At 37.5% G+C, this 25,591-nt stretch overlaps 1 protein-coding gene and 1 long non-coding RNA gene across 4 annotated transcripts in view; one reads left to right on the top strand and one right to left on the bottom strand.

The window, feature by feature from the left end:
• The window catches only part of LOC143247728 (uncharacterized), a 194,858-nt gene that overhangs the window by 26,548 nt on the left and 142,719 nt on the right, over positions 1 to 25,591 (top strand). For both annotated transcript variants that reach the window (XR_013026681.1, XR_013026682.1), the window contains exon 2: positions 19,917 to 20,106. This is a non-coding gene — a long non-coding RNA (uncharacterized LOC143247728). The remainder of the gene's footprint in view (positions 1 to 19,916; positions 20,107 to 25,591) is intronic.
• Positions 17,694 to 25,591, bottom strand: part of LOC143247723 (CCN family member 2-like) — a 28,015-nt gene continuing 20,117 nt past the window's right edge. Inside the window, exons 2-5 of one of the 2 annotated variants that reach the window (XM_076496144.1) lie at positions 24,445 to 24,655; positions 22,704 to 22,925; positions 21,502 to 21,704; positions 17,694 to 20,094 (exon numbers count right to left, since the gene is read on the bottom strand). In XM_076496144.1, the coding sequence (XP_076352259.1) occupies positions 19,840 to 20,094; positions 21,502 to 21,704; positions 22,704 to 22,925; positions 24,445 to 24,655 (891 nt within the window). In that variant the 3' untranslated portion in view covers positions 17,694 to 19,839. The remainder of the gene's footprint in view (positions 20,095 to 21,501; positions 21,705 to 22,703; positions 22,926 to 24,444; positions 24,656 to 25,591) is intronic. The other variant, XM_076496143.1, reaches the window with a different exon arrangement.

Raw genomic sequence — 25,591 nt, 5'->3', positions numbered from 1 at the left:
TTACGTAATGGGTCACTTTGAACAACTGTCTATTTTTCCCTTTACTGTGAGACCAAACGATATAGGTGAAAGCCCAACCCTAGCGGTAATTAGCAGAATTATCTGCTATTTAAAGGAGTTTTTGTTTGCCTCTAGTTTGTTGGTTCTGAGGGACCTTGCAAACAACAGCCAAGTATGTACCTAAGAGTAATTCAACACTTAAATAGTTGAAAGAAACAATAGACCTGTGACATCCTCGGAAGTTTCAAAGTAATTTGGTATTATTTTATTTACAAATTACTAATTCGAGTCATTTTTTTACCTCAGTCGAAGAAAGAGAGCTTTGACATGAAACGACTGAAGATCTGATTCTTGTACAAATTTTATTAAAATCTTATGGACATTTGGCAGAATTCTAAAGCAAGTATTACTTGTAATACAATGAAATTGAAGTCATAAATAACATACTGTCATATGGAAGTTCAGGCCTAGTATTGAATACCTGCACGGAGTATGGAAGTTTCTAAAGAAACTGTTGGTCTAATAGGGTCAGTTCTGATCAAAATTGATCGATCAGATGAGAACTGAAGTGACCGATAAAGTATGTGGTTTCTGTTACGTTAGAGTACTAAACATGATTATAATATTTAGGAGCAAAACTTCTTTCCAGTCTGATCTTGGCATTCGATAAGTTTACAGACTTACAACGCTAAAGTTCAGGGTTCGATTTGCCGCATTGGGCAGAACATAGATAGGCAGTTAAGTAACTTTACGCAAATAATAAGTAACAGTAACAATTTTTGTACCCCGCTGGTTCAGCAGTAAACGTACGGATTTTCAAAGTTAAAGTCCGAGGTTCGATTCCACGCGGTGCTGAGAGTGCATTATGTAACTTTACACTGAAAAACTAATTATAGAAACTATATCAAATTCGTAGTTCATTCTTCAAGTCAAAACCTACTATGTACTCACATGAATGTACTTGAGTTATGTAATGTCTTGTTGATACAATCAAATAATAATATTTTATAAGTCAATCAGTCTTTCAAACTGAACCAATTATAACTTAGAACACAAAAGTACAACACCTGCTATTTAAATATGTTAAAATACTTTATCAGACAGTTTCACCTAATTTATTTCAAAATGACGAATTTAACTAGACACACGTGTGTCGTTTTGTTTCTGATAAAAATATAATTTGTTATCTCTGGTTGAATTATCAAATGCTATGAATAATATATACACGTCGATTGATAAACCTCTTGGTTGTGCAAACATATATTTACTAAACCCACTTATTCTGTCAGAGCCAGCATAGCCATGTAGGTGGTTAAGGTACTCGACTCATAATGCGAGAGTGACTGGTCCGCATTCTTCTCACACCACACATGCTCGCCCTAATTTTGCAGTGTAAGACTATAGGGAAGGCAGCTAGTCATCACCATCCAACGACAATTCCTGGGCTACTCTTTTACCAACGAATAATGGGATTGACTGTAACATTATAACGCTCCCACGGCTGAAAGGGCGAGCATGTGTGGTGCGACGGGGATTCGAACCCGCGATCCTCCGTTTACGAATCGAATGCCTTAACCCACCTGGCCATGCCGGGCCTTATTTCGTATTTCTAGTTCGAATTTTTTGTTACTTTTGTATATCATTTCAGGCCTTTAGTATTTGATATCAGTTTAACTTTATTATGGCAGGTTACGAACAAATGAAAGGAAAAAAAATATTTTAAACAGTTGTCTAGTAAACTCAGTACCTTAACTTATCTCTAAACTACGCTTAAAAACTCAGCAGAACTATGATGACCTGGATAAGCGAACGCCACGTGCGACTAGGATACTGACATGAAATTATACTGAAGAAACTGCCTTGTATCTAGTTGGAATATCGTGAAATCGCCCAGCAATGTAACCAGACAAGCGTCATAGATTATAATCATTTTGAAAGCAAACAACTAAAAATTATGCCAGGGGAATTAGAAGGATGTAATATATAAGAGGAAGATTCGTTTTATGCGAAATAACACGTGCACCTCGCCAATCAGCTGTAAAGTGAATTTAGCCCTAGGATAATTCACACTGGTGTTTACTATTCTTCTGATTATGACAAATTATTAGTTTTGTTTCTCTCGTCTCCGATCGCGACATTACAAAACTAATAATAGTCTTTGTTTACGACAACCATAAGGAAGGCCTAAGTTCTTTGCTTCTATATTTTACCTACCCTAAAGGATTTTAATCTGTGACATAGAAAGCATGACAAAGCGGAGGGAGAGAGGTTTATCAGAGGAACGTCAACATTCAAACAAGCAGCTACGTGAAAACTAGATAAATATTTAAACAAAAAGAAAGTTAAACAAATAGAGGGCTTGATGGATGAGTAGAATGCCATTTATTGTGCTAGTTAAATCTATTTCAAGTAAGGTAATGTGAACTTTAATGATGTGTTCTATACAGAGCTTACGAACAAGTCATACATCTGACGATTTTTTACACTCACATTTCTGTTTACAATGTTAGTGCTAGCCGTCCTAGTCTTGAACTAATAGACTAGAGGAAGGATAAATAATAAACAGCACACGTCGCTTACTCTTGCGCTCCATGTTTGTTTCTTGGGCCATCGAGATACGAACCTTGTTTTCACACTCTACTCGCTACACCCACTCCGACGTTTTGTTTGTGGTTTATGAGTAGTACAGATACGTTATTTAAGATATAGTGTGAACTATCTATTGTAATGGTAGAGTCATGGTGTCTAATTGTTAAACTATAGTATAGTCATGGTGTCTAACTGTTAAACTATAGTAGAGTCATGATGTCTAACTGTTAAACTATAGTAGAGTCATGGTGTCTAACTGTTAAACTATAGTAGAGTCATGGTGTCTAACTGTTAAACTATAGTAGAGTCATGGTGTCTAACTGTTAAACTATAGTATAGTCAACTGTTAAACTATAGTACAGTCATGGTGTCTAACTGTTAAATTATAGTATAGTCAACTGTTAAACTATAGTATAGTCATGGTGTCTAACTGTTAAACTATAGTACAGTCATGGTGTCTAACTGTTAAATTATAGTATAGTCAACTGTTAAACTGTAGTATAGTCATGGTGTCCTGTTAAACTATAGTAGAGTCATGGTGTCTAACTGTTAAACTATAGTATAGTCAACTGTTAAACTATAGTACAGTCATGGTGTCTAACTGTTAAATTATAGTATAGTCAACTCTTAAACTATAGTATAGTCATGGTGTCTAACTGTTAAACTATAGTATAGTCAACTGTTAAACTATAGTATAGTAAACTGTTAAACTATAGTATAGTCATGGTGTCTAACTGTTAAACTGTAGTATAGTCAACTGTTAAACTATAGTATAGTGAACTGTTAAACTACAGTATAGTCATGGTGTTTAATTGTTAAACTATAGTATAGTCATGGTGTCTAACTGTTAAACTATAGAATAGTCATGATGTCTAATTGTTAAACTATAGTCATGTTTTGTTTAAACCTAATAACAAAATAACTATAGCTTTACATTTAGAGAAAAGATTGGATCATGAACCACAAATGGATAATTATAGAGAAAAGTGTAGTGTGAACTACAAATGGATAATTATAGAGAAAAGTGTAGTGTGAACTACAAATGGATAATTATAGAGAAAAGTGTAGTGTGAACTTCAAATGGATAATTATAGAGAAAAGTGTAGTGTGAACTACAAATGGATAATTATAGAGAAAAGTGTAGTGTGAACTTCAAATGGATAATTATAGAGAAAAGTGTAGTGTGAACTACAAATGGATAATTATAGAGAAAAGTGTAGTGTGAACTTCAAATGGATAATTATAGAGAAAAGTGTAGTGTGAACTTCAAATGGATAATTATAGAGAAAAGTGTAGTGTGAACTACAAATGGATAATTATAAAGAAAAGTATAGTGTGAACTTCAAATGGATAATTATAGAGAAAAGTGTAGTGTGAACTACAAATGGATAATTATAGAGAAAAGTGTAGTGTGAACTACAAATGGATAATTATAGAGAAAAGTGTAGTGTGAACTTCAAATGGATAATTATAGAGAAAAGTGTAGTGTGAACTACAAATGGATAATTATAGAGAAAAGTGTAGTGTGAACTTCAAATGGATAATTATAGAGTATGTAGTGTTAGCAGGGAGTATATTGGTGGTTATTGTTACATAACCATCGTTTATAGGGAGTATATTGGTGGTTATTGTTACATAACCATCGTTTATAGGGAGTATATTGGTGGTTATTGTTACATAACCATCGTTTATAGGGAGTATATTGGTGGTTATTGTTACATAACCATCGTTTATAGGGAGTATATTGGTGGTTATTGTTACATAACCATCGTTTATAGGGAGTATATTGGTGGTTATTGTTACATAACCATCGTTTACTGGAAATACATTGTTACATAGCCTTCGTTAACAGGGAGTATATTGGTGTTTATTGTGATATAACCTTTGTTAAGGCGGTGTTTATTGTTATATAATTTTCATTAGCAGAGAGTATATTGGTATTTATTGTTACATAACCATCGTTTATAGGGAGTATATTGGTGTTTATTTTGATATAGCCTTTATTAGGGGAGTATTTATTGTTACATAACCTTCGTTAACAGGGAGTATATTGGTGCTTATTGTTACATAACCGTTATTGGGAGTATTTTGCTACACAACTATCGTTTACAGGGGGTGTATTGGTGTTTATTTTGTGATATATCCTTCGTTAAGGTTGTGTTTATTGTTACATAACTTTCGTTAACAGGGAGTGTATTGGTGTTTATTGTAATATAATGTTAGTTTGTTGCAAAGAGGATATTGATCTAAACGGATTTGATGAAACCGATGTTCCGTCACCAGTTATGAAATCTCCTCCTAACGACGGAACTGAGTATTAATACAATCATGTTTCACGCCCGGTTGATGCGCAACAAAATCAGTTTACCTCTGTTATCGTTTGTTTTCTTCAGAAATTTGGACACGTTTCCCAAGGGATAGCCGGGTATAGACGCCTCAGGTTTCGATCTGATCGATACAGAAGGGAAACAGTACACATCACCAACTCGAGAACTATCTTTGTTGGCCCATTACTATAAAAGTGCGACCTCAAAGAATGAAACGCGTTCTTCTCGACAGCGAGTTACAGGACGTCTATTGGCCCCCTATGATGCGTAAATATATCTAGATCACATCCCCTGAGGGCAGTCAGCACGTGCTGTCATTAATTTACGTATCTGTTTCCGTTTATATATATTTGTTTTCTACGGCTCTGATGTAATTGGAACAACCCGTGTTTATATCATTATTATTCTATTTGGAACCTTTTTCTGATTTTGTCCAGAGGGCGTTGTTTCTTGTTTTTGCTATGTTGTGAGATACAACAGTTGATCTTTTTGTAGTGTCTCTTCACATAACTGCTAATGCTCCACCGACGTTTAAACATGCGTTTCATGAGGTTCACATTTGTGCAGTACTTTAGTTCTCTCAAAATGATTCAATAATGTCTTCGAAACCTTTTATGGGCCTTTTTTGATTTATATTTGTATCTGAATGTTTATTAAAGGTTGGTCCCCATTTCATTTAGGTAAAATTTAAAGGTGAATTTTCAACAAATTTAATAATTGCCTTAGAAACTGTATTTTGGTTAGGTATAATTCCTGTGTGGTTAACATATTTTAAACACTTCAGTTTTTGAGTAAACAATGAAATAAAGTATGCGGGCCCTCAAACTCAAGTTCCTCTCGGTCGTTCGGCTGTTTCCGTGACGTTTTCAACTATGACGTAATAGTTGCCAAACACGCTTCGTTGCGCGCTGACCATTTTGTTCCTTTCAGTGCTGGTGTTTTATGTAAATCTATCGGTGCTATTTTCGGATTGCATACTTTGTGAGACTATTTTTGTCTTGATATTACTACTTTATGTTTGTTTTATGATAACATGGTTTACTGCGTTGCTTATGGTTGTAAAAACGGTTCGGGATCGGGCAAAACCTTCTTTTCGTTTCCGTGCAAGAAGAAGAAACCGGAAAGGTGGTGACAGTGGGTGCGGATGGTCAATAGGAAGAACTGGACTACTTCACACCATGCAAAGCTTTGTCAAGATCACTTTGAACGTTCATGTTTTGTGTCGGATCCCACTGTTTTGGATTCCGTGGGTTTCAAGTAGGATCGTAGTTTTGGATAAACAGTATCTTTAATTGTAGGTTAAACTCAAATATATTATTTTAGGTTTAACTGCATCTTGAAAAATACACACTCGTAACTTGGCTCATCATTATTCAAGTCAACAAATTCATAGTATGATGCTTCCAAGACATCGATATTCAGACAATTTCCGTCAAAACCTCGAGTCTGGGTCATGCACTCTTCATCTTTTAATCGGTTTGACACCTTGTCGTATGAGCGACAACAAACGCACTCTCTCCTGGTTGGCATCTGCTCGTATAAACCACACCTACACCTTGCACAAACATACGGAATACGTCATATAAATTATACATTTATGGTAAATATTAAATTAACTATTCAGACTGCTACATCTAGTTTGAGTTTATAGACAGAATTATGACGTATAATTGAAATTCATTTTGTTACGAGTCATAAATACCCGGTACAATGATTGTGGAAGGGCCGAGTATTAGTTACCATAGTCGGCAAAGTATAAACAAATAAAACCCAGGCTGTGATACCAATAATTTATAAACACCAGACAGGTTTCGAGATGCTTAAAATTGCACGTGAAATAATACAGACCATATTTGTTGTCATGACTTAGGCTTACCATTCTTCCAATGGAGGTATGACCGACTCGCAACCGGGCGCTATCAGTATCACTCACAGTTCTGCTACTCTCGCTCGTGGAACTGTCCTCATCACTAGAACTTGTCAGATCTGTGTCAAAAGTAACTGTTCTAGGTTCGTTCAGAGTAGGTTCAAATTGATATGGAGCTACTCAACACTGTTCAGAACACAAAGTCAAAACAGACTCCGCCTCTGTTTCTCAGTATGTACTGGCCATGTCTATTTACATTCAACGCGCTGGCGTTGGCGGTTTGTTTGGCAACTATTACGTCACAGTACTTTTCCTAGCGGCAAACGTAAAAACTAAAACGTTCGGTTTCTATGTTTCATTTATTAGTACATATTTTTTATAAAAAATGTGAATCTGCAAAATTAATCAGTATGAGTAGTTCTTTTGACTGCAAAGTTTTCTTGTTTCTGTAAAATTCACCTTTAAAACACTCAAAATATTCTTTAATTGGTATGGAAACCAATTTGAAGGCCCGGCATGGCCAGGTGGGTTAAGGCGATCAACGCATAATCTGAAGGTCGCAGGTTCGAATCCCTGTCACACCAAACATGCTCGTCCTTTCAGCCGTGGGGGCGTTATAATGTGACGGTCAATCCCACTATTCGTTGCTAAAAGAGTAGCCCAAGAGTTGGCGGTGTGTGGTGATGACTAGTTAGTTGTCTTCCCTCTAGTCTTACACTGCAAAATTAGGGACGGCTAATGCAGATAGCCCGCGTGAAGCTTTGCAGGAAATTTAAAAAAATACAAATACCAATTTGGTATTTTTTGAAAGTTCTCTAAAATTGTCTTCAGGGTCAGTTCGGGTATGTAGCCCCGCCCCCTCCACAAGAGAAAATGTACAGAAACGAAAGGACAAGGAGGCTGATGGGGCAAGACATTTTGGACAGTTTGGGAGGAGAGACCATGGCCAACTAGGGGTCGCTAGAGTCGCCACCGATTTTTATCACGATAAGTAAGAACTGTAAGATTAGAATGAAAGAAAATGAATACATTGCAAAACATAACTGACAGTTATGTTTTAGAACGAGCTCTCATGTTGCTCCTTGGGAATTAGGCCTGGATAAATATTTTGAAATAGATGCTGAATTCTTACGTTTAAACTAAGACAAAGGCCATGTCACTTGCAAGACATTCGTCATTTATTACATTACCCAATTACGAACCCTGATCAGTGGCAGTAACTGGACGTCACAGATTAAGATTAACGCATAGCACATGCCTATGAGTTTAAACATCATAACAGTTGTATTGGTTTTAATAACGGACTTCCCATAATTCAGCTGCGCATTTTTCGAAATTTTTTTTATCACGTAAGGATTTGTTCCAAATAAATAAACTCTTACTTAGATCAAATTATTATCTCGTTTAACACAGTGAACGTTTTTTTATTATTATAATTGGGTTTTAGAACGATAAGTCTCTCACGTCGCGATTGGTCTAGAGAAATCTATATCCAGCGGTTGTCAACATTTTAAGCATAACAAAATGTTACCAGATTTCAATGTATTGTTTGTTTGTTTTGAATTTCGCGCAAAACTACACGAGGGCTATCTGCGCTAGCCGTTCCTAATTTAGCAGTGTAAGACTAAAGGAAAGGCAGCTAGTAATCACCACCCACCGCCAACTCTTGGGCTACTCTTTCACTAACGAATAGTGGGATTGACCGTCACATTATAACGCCCCCACGGCTGAAAGGGCAAGCATGTTTGGTGTAAGCGGGATGCGAACCCGCGACCCTCAGATTACGAGTCGAACGCCTTAACCCACCTGAACATGGCGGGCACGTAATAAGTGGAGCTATGTTTTTATTACAGTAGAAGTGGATTGTTCATTTTACTTCATGTATTCTGTATGATACTAACTCGTGATTTTTTCTTGAATACAAGACTGTAAAATTGGCTATCTGTGCTTTACCCACTGTAGAAAAGCAGTATTGTGATTTTAAATTATTATGTATACAATTTGTAAAATTTACGACGAGCAGCGATGTCTCTTTACAATGAGTCTGAGTAAACACTTCGGTTGATATATTAATATTGTTAGGGACTTTATCTTCATAATGGAATACTTGGCTATTTATAGAATATAAATATTTATAGAATTTTGGATTTTTCATGGTGGCTGATTCTTCAAAACTTGTACAATAAATATTAATATTCTGTGTTTTATTAATCTGGTTTTCAGTGTGATAAGTTGTACAGGACTGCGATGGTTTTATGGTCTTGAAATGTTTACATTTTCTACAATAATTCCTGTACGCTGAATCCGAAAATTACATCCATTTTTCTCCATCACGTACAGATTTCTTTTCACAAAAACATCACATGTGCTTTTGTATCACTGAACCATTTACATTGAAATCCGGCATGGCCAAGCGAGTTAAGGCGTTCGACTCGTAATCCGAGGGTCGCGGGTTCGAATCCCGCTTACACCAAACATGCTTGCCCTTTCAGCCGTGGGGGCGTTATAATGTGACGCTCAATCCCACTATTCGTTGGTAAAAGAGTAGCCCAAGAGTTGGCGGTGGGTGGTGATGACTAGCTGCCTTCCCTCTAGTCTTACACTGCAAAATTAGGGACGGCTAGCACAGATAGCCCTCGAGTAACTTTGTGCGAAATTCAAAAACAAACAAATTTCATCTTATTGTTGAAAAATTGGTGAGCCACAAATCTAATTTTATTGTTAGAAAAAATAGTGAGCCACTAATTTAATGTTATTGTTATAATTGTTTCAGACAGCAGGTATTATGTTGTTTGTCACAGATATTATGTTGTTTGTCACATCATAACTTTAAAAAAATCTTTATTCTTAATGAAGATTAGACGAAACTGGAATAAACCGTTCAACTCTTGTCTGCTAATGTTTATTTATCTTTGTCAATCACACATTCAACATACAGACATTAATTCCAAGATATTAATAGACATTAATATGGAATCAGAGGTAGGACCATCAATAAATGGGGTAGTAGTTAGGGCATTTATCCCGGGACACAGAGGCAATCACGGGACTTGCCAAAAATGGAATAAAGGATACGGTAGAAGTTGATGGGCCAAGGCCCTCATCTCTGGTCTCTCCTGGGGTCCATTTTGTATCATGGAGGCTGTGGTCAAATTGTTTGGTTTGTTTTGAATTTCGCGCAAAGCTACACGAGGGCTATCTGCACTAGCCATCACTAATTTAGCAGTGTAAGACTAGAGGGAAGGCAGCTAGTCATCACCACCCACCTCCAACTCTAGGGCTACTCTTTTACCAACGAATAGTGGAATTAACCGTCACTTATAACGCCTACACGACTGAAAGGGCGCTTATGTTTGGTGCAACGGGGATTCGAACCCGCCAACCCTCACCTGACGAGTCGAGTGCCTTAACCACCTGGCCATGCCGGGCCCTGGTCATATGCGAAACATTACATTTAATTCTGTAATAATTGATATTTTAACCATGTTGGTTGTAAACAGCAACCTTACTTTTGAGGCGTGAAATTACTTCCAAAAGTTTGGCTATATTTCATTTTCTTTGACGTCATTGATAAATAAATTTTACATTTTATGGGATGTTGTTTTTAACCTATTTTAACCCGCTAGGTGGCGCTGTCACGCTTGCTCTCTTTCTGTCAAAATATCTGTGTCGTGAGTGTAGTTCTTGAAAGTGCTCATAAATGTTTAGGTTAAAGTGACGTAAACTATGTCCAAAAGTTTATAATTCGTCATCTCCTGTTTATATTTACTTTAAACATGTTTATCCAATTCCTAACACAGACTCTTTAGCTAATCACATTCGTCCGCGTTAAATATCTTTTCACCTTGCGAATCGCATATCAAGTTCATAGCTCAGTGTCACGCAATTAATTATTTTCCTGTTTAATACGTGAATTTTGCGACAAATGCCACGATTTCCAACTTTTTGGAAGCCCTATTCATATTAATTGTCTCCGCTGAGAGATATCATGTTGGTTCCTTTTGTTTGTAACACACAGAAGTTTTTTTGTTTTTCACTAATTAAGGTAAGCCATTCATTAAAGCTTTTACAAATTCAACAGATTAATTAATTAATCTCTCTAGAGGGGAAAAGTGCTCGTCGTTTCTGGAAAGAAATTTCTTTGAGTAACTTTAACAAGGATCACAACTGAACAATAAAACAGTAGGCCCGGCATGGCCACTCTGAGGGTCGCGGGTTCGAATCCCCGTGACACCAAACACGCTCGCCCTCTCAGCAGTGGGGGCGTTATAATGTGATGGTCAATCCCACTATTCGTTGGTAAAAGAGTAACCCAGAGTTTGTGGTGATGTCAACTTGCCTTCCCTCTAGTCTTACACTGCTAAATTAGGGACGGCTAGCGCAGATAGCCCTCGAGTAGCTTTGAGCGAAATTCAAAACAAACCAAACCTTAAAACAGTAACGTGTTCGTTACAAAATATTTCTTCAGCCAACTCGTGTTCATGAAACGCGTAAATTCGTGTTCATGTTGTATTCACTTCCTCGATTTAAGTGAAACGTGACATGTTTGTTTTAAAACGTTTGGGTAAAGCTACACAGAGGGCTGTCTGCACATAGCCCTAATTCTGAACAGATAGACTAGAGAGAAGGAAGCTAGTAAACAGTACTGACTGTTTGTATTCTGTCTGTCTGACCACATAGTGGGGTTTGACCATCACTTTTATATTACACCCACGTCAGCGGAACGCGAACCATTAACCCTCAGATTCACAGTTGAGACACGTTAACTACTAAGCCCCACTTGGGCCTGAAATAAAACTTTTCTGCACGTGTTATATAGTGCATTCAATACATATTCTTAGTTTTTAAATACCCCCTAGCGGCATAGTAACAAGTCTGTGGACTTATAACGCTAAACTCTAGGTTTTAACACCCGTGGTGGGCAAAGCAGAGGTAGCTCATTGTGCAGTTTTGTGCTTAGCTACAAACAATTTTTATCTAACGAAAATGTATAATTTTCTCTATCTTGTGGCCTGATGGTTAGGGCACTCGACTCATAATCACAGGTTCGAATCCCCGTCACACCAAACATGCTCACCCTATCAGCCGTGGGGGCGTTATAATGTAACGATCAATCCCACTGTTCGTTGGTGAAAGAGTATCCCAAGAGTTGGCGGTGGGTGGTGATGACTAGCTGCTTTTCCTTACACTGCTAAATTTGGGACTGCTAGGGCTAGCGTAGATAGCTCTTCTGTAGCTCTGCGAGAAATTCTAGAGAACCAACCAAACATCTCCATATTGTACTGCTTGCCCCAAATTTACCTACATTGATATAATATTATTGTTTCTTCATATACGCTTGAAACATAAAAAATTGATTGTATTTCACAAGGCAAAACCTTGAATTCATCAAACCAACATTTTCACTTTTCAATGTTTTTTGTTTGGTCTTTCATCTTGAGAAACTTACACCCTTGTGTAAAGTAATTGAAACAAGATGGAAAATTATGATTTTTTTTCAATTTTTTTGCGTTTTATTTCTGAGAATCCAAAAATTACTCACAAATTAATACATGATATGACCGCCTTTATTTTTCAGAAGATCATTAATCCGTTTTGGCATCGAGTCCACGAGTTGACTGCAATCTTTACTAATTTTTGGATCGCTGTACCACACCTTAATTATGGCCTCAATTAGCTCATCTTTCGTAGTACAGTCTTTTCCCCGAGGTCTTTCTTTACAAATCGCCCAAAGATTTTCAATAGGATTTAAGTCCGGAGAGTTTCCAGGCCAGTCCAGCACTTTTGTCCGCGTTGTAGTCATAAAATTCTTCACAAGTTTCGATGTGTGGCACGGAGCCAGATCTTGCTGAAAAATGCCAGATCTATCTGGAAATCTCTTTTTCAATTCTGGAACGACTCTCTTCTGCAAAACTTCGATGTACTGCGGTCCTCGCATCATACCTTCTACGATATGTAAGTTTCCGACGCCATAGTAGCTGAAAAAAACCCAAAAAACCTTCATTTAAGGGATGTTTTACGAACTGACTGATGTGAGATTCTCGAAGTTTCTCACCTGGAGATCTGTGAACATGCAGACTTCTTTGACCCTGTACGAAGAAATGAGTCTCGTCACTGAATAACACCTTCCTCCATTGTTCTTGTGTCCAGTTCAGACCCCATTGATTCCGTTTTTTCTTCATTGAGTTGGTAAGAAGTTGTTTTTTGACTGGTCTCCTTGCCCTTCTAAAGTAATTTCGAATGATGTAATATTCCTCAAAATTTCGTCATATATCCCAAAAATAGATCGACCTCACTGTAAAACACAGCTAATGACGCCATCTGTGTGAAAAAATGGCTATTAAAGGAAATCAGCGAGTCTGCACCGGCCGCCATGCTGAAAATATTATAAAATGACCATTTGTTTCAATTAATTTGCACAAGGGTGTAAAACGTATTTTAATACAGCCTTCAAAATAGTCAAAACTGACCTGTTATCACGAGAATTGGTTGCTACTTTTGAGGATATTTGAGGACAAACAACGACCAGACATATTTGAATGAAAGATGCATAAAATGATCTGATCGAAATGTTCCAGTAAAACGAACAATAGATGATGACATACAAATCATCCTCGAAATCCAAAGACAAGCTTTCTTTTCCCACTTCTAGTTTTCTTTGCATTTTAACACCTTTTTGTTCCTGTTTTACCTGATAACTTTGATCGATTGTCCATCTAGGACTTATCAAATGTTTTTATTCCACTTTCAAACATTTCCTGTCGTTCTTGTAAGTAATAGGAATAAAATCATCTTATTATGCTTATATATTGATATCATTTTTAAGTTCGTTTTAAAAGGCCCAAAAGGCCACTTGATTAGGTCTTTTAACTCGCAGTCTAAGAGTCGTGAGTTCGAATCCTCCGTCCCACCAAACATGTCTGCCCTTTCAGCTGCCAGGGCGCCATAATTGCAGTCAACCCACTATTCGTTAGCAAGAGAGCAGCCCAAGAGTTGGAGGTGAGTGAACCTTCGTGTAGCTCTGCGCGAAATTCAAAACAAAAAAGTTTTAAAAATTGGGAAAAGAATGGCTTTAATCAGAAAATTGAACGAAGGTACTAATACTTCATGTGCGCAGAATCTACAGAATTAACTTGTCCGTGGCACTCTGTTACCGATCGGCTTAGACGAGTTATCTCGTCTACGGCACTGAGCAGGTTAAGTCCGATACACCAAATTTACCACCTATCTTTATAAGTCGCGAATTTAGGGTTAAAACAAATAATGTATTCACGTTATTTTGTCGGCATATGGTAGTCGACACCGTGTTTACTTGTTTTTATCACAAGACGAGATAGAGAGGAGTCACTTTTTGCTGATGACCACCGATGATCAGGGTACAAAATAACGACCTCTAGCGAGTATTAAGACAAGCTGGCAGAAAATCAATTATAGGTTGTTTGTTACAGTATTTCGCTAAAACATTCACGAATCTTCCCTAATTTTCAAACTGATCACCAGAGGGAAGGCAACTAGTCAAACAGTGCCCTCTACCAGCTTTTGTGCTACTCTCGTCTGGCCAAACATTAGAATTTCGGCAGCATTTTAATGGCATACTCAAGGCCATAAAGGATAGAGTCAGTTCTTGTACAACGAATCATAGTCCGTTAACTCTATGATTTTTATTACGGGCACGGTAACCTTTGGGTCACGCCTAAAACAGGTAAAATGTAACTCATATGGAAACAACAAACAAGAAAGACAGAGACGTGTCACCAGACAAAACTCAGAAATACAATTTATTGAAAATAAGAAAAAAAAATGACGAGTCGTATAAAGAAAAAACTAATAAAATGTGTCTGGTGAATGGATGTTGAGAAACGTACTGTTAGAAATGCTTAGAAGAAAACAACAACTGTGGTCCCAAAATTAAAACAGTATCAGTTCCTCCGTGATGACGAGAAACCCTCTTGAAGGAAAAATGTACCTCAGAACGGCTGGTGTGGGTGTTGTAACTTTTACTAATAAAGCAGAGAACGACGTTTCGACATTCTCTGGTCATCTTCAAGTTAACCGTTTAATTTTATTATACATAATGAGGCTTTTCTCTCTCTCTCTGATCAGTGTATAAAAATGTGGCTGCAGGTTGAACAAAGTTAAGCTGTATTGGTTTAAAGTAACACAAAACTATATATAAAAAAACTTACTAGTGTTATGACACAAAGTGTGTTAAGGCGTTCGACTCGTAATCCGAGGGTCGCGGGTTCGAATCCCGGTCGCACGAAACATAAGCGCCCTTTCAGCCGTGGGTACGTTATAATGTGACGTTCAATCCCACTATTCGTTGATAAAAGAGTAGCCCAAGAGTTGGCGGTGGGTGGTGATGACTAGCTGCCTTCCCTCTAGTCTTACACTCTAAATTATAAAAAGTGTTTATACCCATGCTAGCGGTTCATCATCTTCTCCGTGGATAATCCAGTGACGTTGAAAAACAATCTTAACAAGACTAATAGTTCTTCTAGAAGTTTCCTTGTCCGTCTTAGGACTTCACCAACAGCCTCAAGTACACACAGAAAAGAAAAGGTATATTATATACTTCCTATGTATATCTAATACTACTGTACGACCTAGGATAACTAGTCGAGAGAAATGTGTCAGAAGAACCTATATAAATATACTCCGAACAAAAATACACGATGTATTATTATTTTTAGTATGAGCCATCCTTATTAATTTTATTAATAGCGCACCAACTCCGATACAATAAGAGAAACATTTGTTTGTTTCTTTTGAACTAAGCACACAACTGCACAATAGGCTATCTGTGCTCTACCCACCACGGGTATCGAAACCTGCTTTCTAGCGATGTGAGTACGCAGATATACCGCTATGTCACTGGGGAACAATGATTGTTTGTTTTTTGAATTTCGCACAAAGCTACTCGAGGGCTATCTGTGCTAGCCGTCTCTAATTTAGCAGTGTAAGACTAGAGGGAAGGCAGCTAGTCATCACCACCCACCGCCAACTCTTGGGCTACTCTTTTACCAACGAATAGTGGGATTGCTCGTCACATTATAACACCCCCACGGCTGAAAGGGCGAGCATGTTTGGCGCGAAGGGGATGCGAACCCGCGACCCGCAGATTACGAGTCGCACGCCTTAACACGCTTGGCCATGCCGGGCCAGGGGGACAATGAATAGAAGGAAACTGTTGGCGCGAGTGTTTTTATTTAGACCAAAAAAATAACAAACTCTTCAGTCCATTTTGTGGGTGGTCAGGTGGTCAGGGCGCTGGACTCGTAATCCCAGAGTTGCGGGTTCGAATCCCTGTCATACCAAACATGCCCATCCTTTCAGCCGTGGGGGCATTACAATGTTTGGCCAATCCCACTGTTCCTCGGTAAAAAAGTATCCCAAGAGTTGGTTGTGGGTAGTGATGACTAGCTGTCTTCCCTATAGTCTCACATTGCTAAATTAGAGACGGCTGGCGCAGATAGCCCTCGTGTAGCTTTTCGAGAATTTCCAAAAACAAACAAACAAACAAACATTTATTGAGCACAAACATTTTAGTCCAAAACTATTTTCGTTGTAGGAAATGAATAACACATAATGAATTGTTTTTGCTACAAATGTATTGTTAAGTGTCTAATCTTTGTTATAAGGCTGTAAGCTTACAGAATACTTAATAGTATTATTGGTCCATTACAAATGTATAATTATATGTGTGAACATTGTTAGAAGCAACAGTAATAATAACTATCGGCCCGTTACATTTGTAACTATTTCAACACTGCTAGAAGGTTGCATTATGTCAAATGGTATTTTCAACTCATTACAGTTCTATCTGTATTCCTAATCATTCCTCGATCATGAAAACCTAATTTTATGAAGACACAAGCACATCTTGACGGGCATGTTTCTACACAGCTTTCAAAATGTTTCATGTTTCTACACAGCTTTTCAACATGTTTCATGTATCTACACAGCTTTTCAACATGTTTCATGTATCTACACAGCTTTTCGGCATGTTTTACGTATCTACACAGCTTTTCGGCATGTTTCACGTATCTACACAGCTTTTCGGCATGTTTCACGTATCTACACAGCTTTTCAACATGTTTCACGTATCTACACAGCTTTTCGGCATGTTTCACGTATCTACACAGCTTTTCGGCATGTTTCACGTATCTACACAGCTTTTCGGCATGTTTCATGTTTCTACACAGCTTTTCAACATGTTTCATGTATCTACACAGCTTTTCGGCATGTTTCATGTATCTACACAACTTTTCGGCATGTTTCATGTATCTACACAGCTTTTCGGCATGTTTCATGTATCTACACAGCTTTTCGGCATGTTTCATGTATCTACACAGCTTTTCAACATGTTTCATGTATCTACACAGCTTTTCGGCATGTTTCGCGTATCTACACAGCTTTTCGGCATGTTTCGTGTTTCTGCACAGCTTTTCAACATGTTTCATGTATCTACACAGCTTTTCGGCATGTTTCATGTATCTACACAACTTTTCGGCATGTTTCATGTATCTACACAGCTTTTCGGCATGTTTCATGTATCTACACAGCTTTTCGGCATGTTTCATGTATCTACACAGCTTTTCAACATGTTTCATGTATCTACACAGCTTTTCGGCATGTTTCACGTATCTACACAGCTTTTCGGCATGTTTCATGTTTCTACACAGCTTTTCGGCATGTTTCATGTATCTACACAGCTTTTCGGCATGTTTCATGTATCTACACAACTTTTCTTTCTTAACTGAGACAAAGTAAAGAAATCCTGAACCATAGCCTTAAACGAATAAATATTTCCTTTTATTAGGACAAAGATAACTCCAGTCTATTCACACACACAAGTATAATTGAATAAAACTTACAAAGTTGACACACTGATTTACATATGTTTAACCCTTAAACAGAAGGTATGTTGTAGGTAGCATATCAGTTGATGATGGCCGCTGTTTGAAAGTTAACTCGTGTTCATTTGAATTTTATTTTTCACGAGTATGTTTCAAAATCAATCGATAGAGACATTTTACAGAAGTAATGAATTTCTGTTATAAATAACCGGTTTAGTTGTTGTTTTTTAAACCAGTAAAGATATTAAATTACCTAACTTTTTATAGTTTTAAAACTAATATTTAGAAATATAGAACATATATAAATCTAGAACATTTGTACAGTTGGTACATAGAGAAATGACAAGTTAAAAATTTCCATTAAGAGGTTGATTTCTATCTTATATAACTGTATGCACGTCGCTCTGATATACAAAGTAAAGTTTGTGACGTCATAAAGAAAGCAGCTTTTTCATTGGACAATACAGCTGAATGTAATAAGTTTAGATACATTTTACATTATTTACCGAATACATGATAACAGCAAATTAAGACAATTTCTATTACATGGTCCCATTGTTAGGTCGGTAAATTGTTGGCTATATTGTTGTTGTGTAGCCCCCTTGTAGATAAATTATATCATAATCATGTTTGTTTTTTTTAAATATATCTCTGGATATGTTTACTCCGAAATGATGCGTTGATGACGAACACTGTTTCTTTTATACGAATTATTTGACGTTTACAACAATACTTGCTAGCTTATACGTTGTTGAGGTTACGTTTACAACAATACTTGCTAGCTTATACGTTGTTGAGGTTACGTTTACAACAATACTTGTTTGCTTAAACGTTGTTGAGGTTACGTTTACAACAATACTTGCTAGCTTATACGTTGTTGAGGCTACGTTTACAACAATACTTGCTAGCTTAAACGTTGTTGAGGTTACGTTTACAACAATACTTGCTAGCTTATACGTTGTTGCGGTTACGTTTACAACAATACTTGCTAGCTTAAACGTTGTTGAGGTTACGTTTACAACAATACTTGTTTGCTTAAACGTTGTTGAGGTTACGTTTACAACAATACTTGCTAGCTTATACGTTGTTGCGGTTACGTTTACAACAATACTTGCTAGCTTATACGTTGTTGCGGTTACGTTTACAACAATACTTGCTAGCTTATACGTTGTTGAGGCTACGTTTACAACAATACTTGCTAGCTCATACGTTGTTGAGGCTACGTTTACAACAATACTTGCTAGTTTATACGTTGTTGAAGCTATGTTTACAATAAGATTCTTTTTCCAGTTCAAAATTCTTACGAGTTTATTAAAAATAGGTTTTGATAGCTTATGCAATATAGAAATACGTGTAGAAACAGAGTTTCCAGGTGATGCGTTGTTAGACTTTCACTTACAGTATGATTTTCTAAATTATGCAGTATAGGAGCAAGTTAAAACAATTGGCCATGCATCCCATAAGTTTTTATGAGTTTGTTTTCAATAAGATCGTATTAGAAATACGTTTACAATACGTTTTTTCCAACCTATCCATTGTTAGAAGTACGTTTACAATACGTTTTTTTCCAGTTCATACTTTGTTCGGACTACAAAAACATGATAAAATAAACGTGCCCTGCTTGTTCCACATCATTACTACTCTAATTTGCCCATTTCTTACATATTTTAACAAGACAAGAGATTAGAAGTTACCATTTTTGGACCAGATATCTCACTTCATCATGTATTTAATAACCGCAAAGTCAGAGGTTTGAATTTGCCATTTCTTTAAAATCTACACAAAAACAAAAGAATATATCCTACATTTTCCTAACAATAACAAAAATAGTAATACCCTAACATTCATACGATTGGAGATCTCTCTTTGCAAGTTAGTTTAAACTCATTTAACTACAAGTCTCGATTTCTCTATCAGCCATTTCTAATCACATTATGAAGTCATACTTTAATCCTAAGATTATATTTACTTAAATCGGTTTTTATCATTATTTCTAATAAATGATTATAAGGAGAAAACGACTGGTTAGTATACATGTTTATAACATAGGTTTACATGCATTTGATTAGGAATATGACTTTCAAAACGTGATAAATACGTTTCACGCGTTAAAAAAAAACTCATTTTATAAAATAGTTTCTTTCCTTTAGTTTTCGTTTGTTTTTTTTCTAATCTTTGTATCTTTCTCACAGCCTTTTCAGCAGTTGTCTGTACACACGCACTTCACTGTGAACATTACGTTTTTAGTAACAATGTTTTCATTTTCCCCATCAGGATGACCGCAACGGAAGCGCACTTTGACTGTAGTGGACAACTGAGGTTGACAACACTGGTACCCGTCACACGTTCCACAAAACGTAGAACGGTAAGCTCTGACACTGGTACAGTTTCCGTCATCCGTGATTTTGGCGGGAAGAAAACTTTTCACTGTACTTCGGCAGTGGCGATGGCGCTGTAAATAAAGGTAATTTATGTTAATATATCGCAATGCTAACTTTAAGCAGCGACACAAACATCATACTTTAATAAAAGTCTTGCTTATATGATACTGGAAAAACTGTTTTATTACGCGATGTGAAACTCCCAACTTCGCGAATTTTTTATTCTATGTGAAATTAAATTTGCAATATGGATCACGATTTTCCCGTTTCGCCTCCGTTTCCCATCACGGAAGACTTTATTTTTCTCTATTCTCAAGGTGCAAATATGGCGTCAGAAATACGTCAAACGCGGATCTAATGCACTGGCTTCACGAGAAATCGGCTAATATTTCTTGTACGTTTCTCCATCCTGTGGCTCAACGCTAAGCCTAAAGGATTATAGTGATAAAACCGGATTTGTTCTCAGTGGCGGGCACAGCACAAACTGCCCACTATAAAGCTTTGGTCTTAACAACACACAAACATGTCTACCCGTTATGAATTGTCATAGTCGGAATTAAACGACCTGACATATCGTACATCACTGTCTCATAGAAAGTGTTCCTTTGGTCGTTTTCGTAGACAGATTATAGTGTCTGATGGATAGGGTGAGGAATGAATTTGATTTTTTACGGAGGACCGACGTTTGGGGGCATATTATTTGTTATGTTGAAACAACGAATTTTCCTGATAATTCTAAGGTGCATTTTTACTGCCGAATCAAAAGTTGGGGATACGTGTCCCCTGTCAGCTTCTCCATTAAATATTTATATTGATGACGAGTCTGAAGTTTCCCAAGTATTGTGCTTGGCTTTTAAACTATATGGGCTGTCTGTGCTCTACCTACTGCGAATTTAGCATGATAAGGTCTTGGGGGGGGGACAAGGGGACAGCATTCAACGTCTTACCTTCATGACCTAACAATAATGAATATAATATCAGCTTTTAATATACTCAATATGGTCGCTATAACTTTGTGTTTGTTTGTTTGCTTTGAATTTCGCGCAAAGCTACTCGAGGGCTATCTGCGCTAGTCGTCCCTAATTTAGCAGTGTAAGACTAGAGGGAAGGCAGCTAGTCATCTCCACCCACCGCCAACTCTTGGGCTACTCTTTTACCAACGAATAGTGGGATTGAACGTCACATTATAACGTCCCCACGGTTGAAAGGGCGCTTATGTTTGGTGCAACCGGGATTCGAACCCGCGACCCTCGGATTACGAGTCGAACGCCTTAACACGCTTTGTGTCATAACACTAGTAAGTTTTTTATATATAGTTTTGTGTTACTTTAAACCAATACAGCTTAACTTTGTTCAACCTGCAGCCACATTTTTATACACTGATCAGAGAGAGAAAAGCCTCATTATTTATAATAAAATTAAACGGAAAATAAATAATTTACTAACACAAAGTAATATATAAAAAACTTGAAAAATACCCTCAATCGTCCGTGACGTGTAGCTGTGCTTTCACCTGTTTCCATGGTGACCGTCTCACAAGGCCGCAGCTGACACAATCTTGTGTCCTTCCGCTGTAAGCACTCATTGTTGCTGTTCGTCGTCCTATAGGATATTCCTATTCCGCACGTCACTGAGCACGCGCTCCATGGCGAGAAGTGTCGGACACAACCTCCTTTCTTGTCTAAATCGGAAGAAATTCAAGCTGTCCAGTTCACATTTTGATATCGTTGCTTATTTCGGTTCATTTGTTAGCTTGTTCTTAAATTAAGTTCGTATCGTAACTGTAATTCAAATGCATATCGCTATAGAGGAATCTACACTCATTATTGGTATATTCACGAAAGCGCGTGAGCTCAAGAAATCAATTTGTCACAAAAATATGAAACCCTTAAACCCAGATGCTTTGGAAGGGTGGACCTTTCCAAGATTAAATTATATATATATATATATATAATTATTTCTACATTAACAGATTATGTATACATAGATAAAGAAAGCACGTTTTTCTTTATTTTTAAACTACACGTTCAAAGTTTCGGTCAAGAGTGCAAAAATCTTTCCGTAACCCAACCCGTCTAATCAGGCCTAAATGTTTTAACAAACTAGCCTTGTAGTTAAAACATTAAAGAGCCTATAGAAATATTTTATTCACTCAACGGATGATAAATCAACACTTTAACGCAAACATTTATGTAGGCCATTTCATCGCGTGCTGTTATGAAGTGAAAAAACAGTTCTAATGGATTACGGGTACTTGAAACGTCTGTATATAAATACTCAAACAATTTCATACCGAATTATTTAATTATTAGCCACTTTGGAAATGGAAACTGTAAACAAACACGACAGGTATTGTCCACGTAATAAAAACGTTTTGTTTCACTCAACGTTTCGCCGCTACGACTTCAGTAGGTTAGCGATACAAGAACTGCTCGTGAAACAGTTTATGTAGTGCTAGTCTGTTGAAGCCGTACTAACGAAACGTTAAGTGAAACGAAACGTATTTATTACGTGGAGAAAAACTGCCGTATTTTGTTTTAAATGTATTGCGATAACATGACAGTAGTTTCCAGGAAGCTCTCTCGGGATAAAGTAAATTCTTCTATATTTTAGTAGCGTTTGGCTTGAACGTGCAGTCGCTGTACCTTTGATTTTCAGAAAAGAGAGAAAACGTGTTTACCTTCGTTCGATTCACATAACCACTCCTTACAGCACGCACCAGTTATCGGTACAAGTTGAGGGTTCCGACATTTGGGGGAAGGGCGTACATTCTCGTGAGGACATAAGGACACGCACCCGTACGATCCATTTTGGCACGTGCACTTAGTTTTACAGTCCAGCTTAAAAGTCTCCCCATCTGCGTAGGACACGCCGCCTACTTGACAGCCAATTTCTTTTCGAACTGAAAAGTATATACATATGAAACATTATATAGTGGATCCTGGAATTTGTATGTACTATAAGAAATGTGCTTTATAAGACAGTCGCGTGGAGTTTAAATATAACATACCATTTGATCTGTATATAATAAACTCATAACACTTTAATAGAGTGGTTCCATAGAATTCATATACGGTAATCCCAAGGGATTGTGTTTGTAATATCCCAAAGTAGTTTATTGGGACCTGCGGACTTCTGCATAACATTCCATGGGATTTATATGTAGTAATCCCAAGAGACTGTGTACATACTAGACCCAAGTAGTTTTTTGGGAATTGTTTGAGAATTTCTATATAGAAGTCCCACGAGATTTGTACCTAGTAACTCCAAGGGCTTTGTGTATACATATAATAGCCCCAAGTAGCTTCTCTGGATCTTGGAATTTGTATATAGTAATCCCACGAGATTTAAGTAACCGAGCCCGGCATGGCTAGGTGGGTTAAGGCGTTCGAATCGTAATCTGAGGGTCGCGGGTTCGAATCCTCGTCGCATCAAACATGCTCGCCCTTTCAGCCCTCGGGGCGTTATGTGAAGGTCAATCCCACTATTCGTTGGTAAAACACTAGCACAAGAGTTGGCGGTGGGTGGTGATGACTAGCTGCCCTCCCTCTATTCTTACACTGCTAAATTAGGGACGGCTAGCGCAGATAGCCCTCGTGTAGCTTTGCGCGAAATTAAAAAAAACAAACAATTTAAGTAACCAATGTTTAAATTCGTTAGTTGTAAAATGTAATGTTTTTAATATATATCTACTGTAATCATATAACCTTATAGGTGTTTGTAAAATATATAACAAGTTATTTTATATGTACCCACACTCACCTTTATTGATGTAAACGTGCTATAATTAGGCCTATAAAAAGTAAATGTTATTTCTGAGCAAAGCTAAACAGTGAAACTTGTACACTCCTTCCACCGCGGAGAATCGAACCTCGGATTTAGCTGTTTTAAGTTCGTAAACTTATCGCTTGCTAGGGTGTCTTACATGATACTATTTATTATAATTTTTGCCAACAAAATTCTACCTTTACAAAGTTTAGAATTACGAGAGCGGGGAGGTATTTGAGTGGTCTGGTTGGTAAGGCGCGCGGGTCGCCGGATCGAACGTTATAATGTGACAATATATATCACTATTCTTATCTAAAACGTAGCCCAGTATTTGGCGGTGGACAGTACAGACTAACCACCTTTTTTGCAGGTTATCATTTCAGAATTAGGAACGGGTAGCGTGCATAGTTTGACTTTGAGTGGCTCTGTACATAAATTAACATACTTTCTCTGTGGTCAATAGTTCCCAGTTAGCTGTCCCATAAATACGGGTCAATGTTTTACCGTAAATAGATGTAACAGTATTAAGTGAATCTGAAAATTAAATATGCAAACTGTTAATGACTTCTTTTATCTCGAGACCGCCACTGGTATAATAAAGACAGTTTAAACGTTTTCTGAGGGAGGTTACCATAGTAACAGCACGAAGTTACCGTTACATGTTCCTGTCGTATCGAGGGGTTCTGGGTAGAGACACTCTAAGTTTCGGGTGTCGTCACACACATACACTTTGTCACACCCCTCTCCTTGTTGGCGGGCGCAAATAGGACAGCAGCCACATCCGTCCGTGACGATCGCAACACCCTCCGGACAGATGGGATTACCAGATGGACAGTGACATGGGTAGGAACATCGACCTCTGACCTGCGTAGAGATGGTATATGCAAGAATGACTATTAATAACCCTGAAAAAACAAAAGAAAGCTTATAGAAATTCACGTTGGGATAAACCAGCCTATCCACACGGGTAGAGGAGGTGTAATACTAATGTTATACTGACTTCAGTGCAAGATAAACCAGCCTATCCACACGGGTAGAGAAGGTGTAATATTAATGTTATACTGACTTCAGTGCAAGATAAACCAGCCTATCCACACGGGTAGAGGAGGTTTAATACTAATATTATACTGACTTCAGTGCAAGATAAACCAGCCTATCCACACGGGTAGAGGAGGTTTAATACTAATGTTATACTGACTTCAGTGCAAGATAAACCAGTCTATCCACACGGGTAGAGGAGGTTTAATACTAATGTTATACTGACATCAGTGCAAGATAAACCAGCCTATCCACACGGGAAGAGGAGGTGTAATACTAATGTTATACTGACTTCAGTGCAAGATAAACCAGTCTATCCACACGGGTAGAGGAGGTGTAATACTAATGTTATACTGACTTCAGTGCAAGATAAACCAGCCTATCCACACGGGTAGAGGAGGTGTAATACTAATGTTATACTGACTTCAGTGCAAGATAAACCACTCTATCCACACGGGTAGAGGAGGTGTAATACTAATGTTATACTGACTTCAGTGCAAGATAAACCAGCCTATCCACACGGGTAGAGGAGGTTTAATACTAATGTTATACTGACTTCAGTGCAAGATAAACCAGTCTATCCACACGGGTAGAGGAGGTGTAATACTAATGTTATATTGACTTCAGTGCAAGATAAACCAGCCTATCCACACGGGAAGAGGAGGTGTAATACTAATGTTATACTGACTTCAGTGCAAAATAAACCAGCCTATCCACACGGGTAGAGGAGGTTTAATACTAATGTTATACTGACTTCAGTGC

This window comes from Tachypleus tridentatus, chromosome 3 (genome assembly GCF_004210375.1).
Source record: "Tachypleus tridentatus isolate NWPU-2018 chromosome 3, ASM421037v1, whole genome shotgun sequence".
Classification (NCBI taxonomy): domain Eukaryota; kingdom Metazoa; phylum Arthropoda; class Merostomata; order Xiphosura; family Limulidae; genus Tachypleus; species Tachypleus tridentatus.
This window is presented reverse-complemented; position numbering and strand designations above follow the sequence as displayed.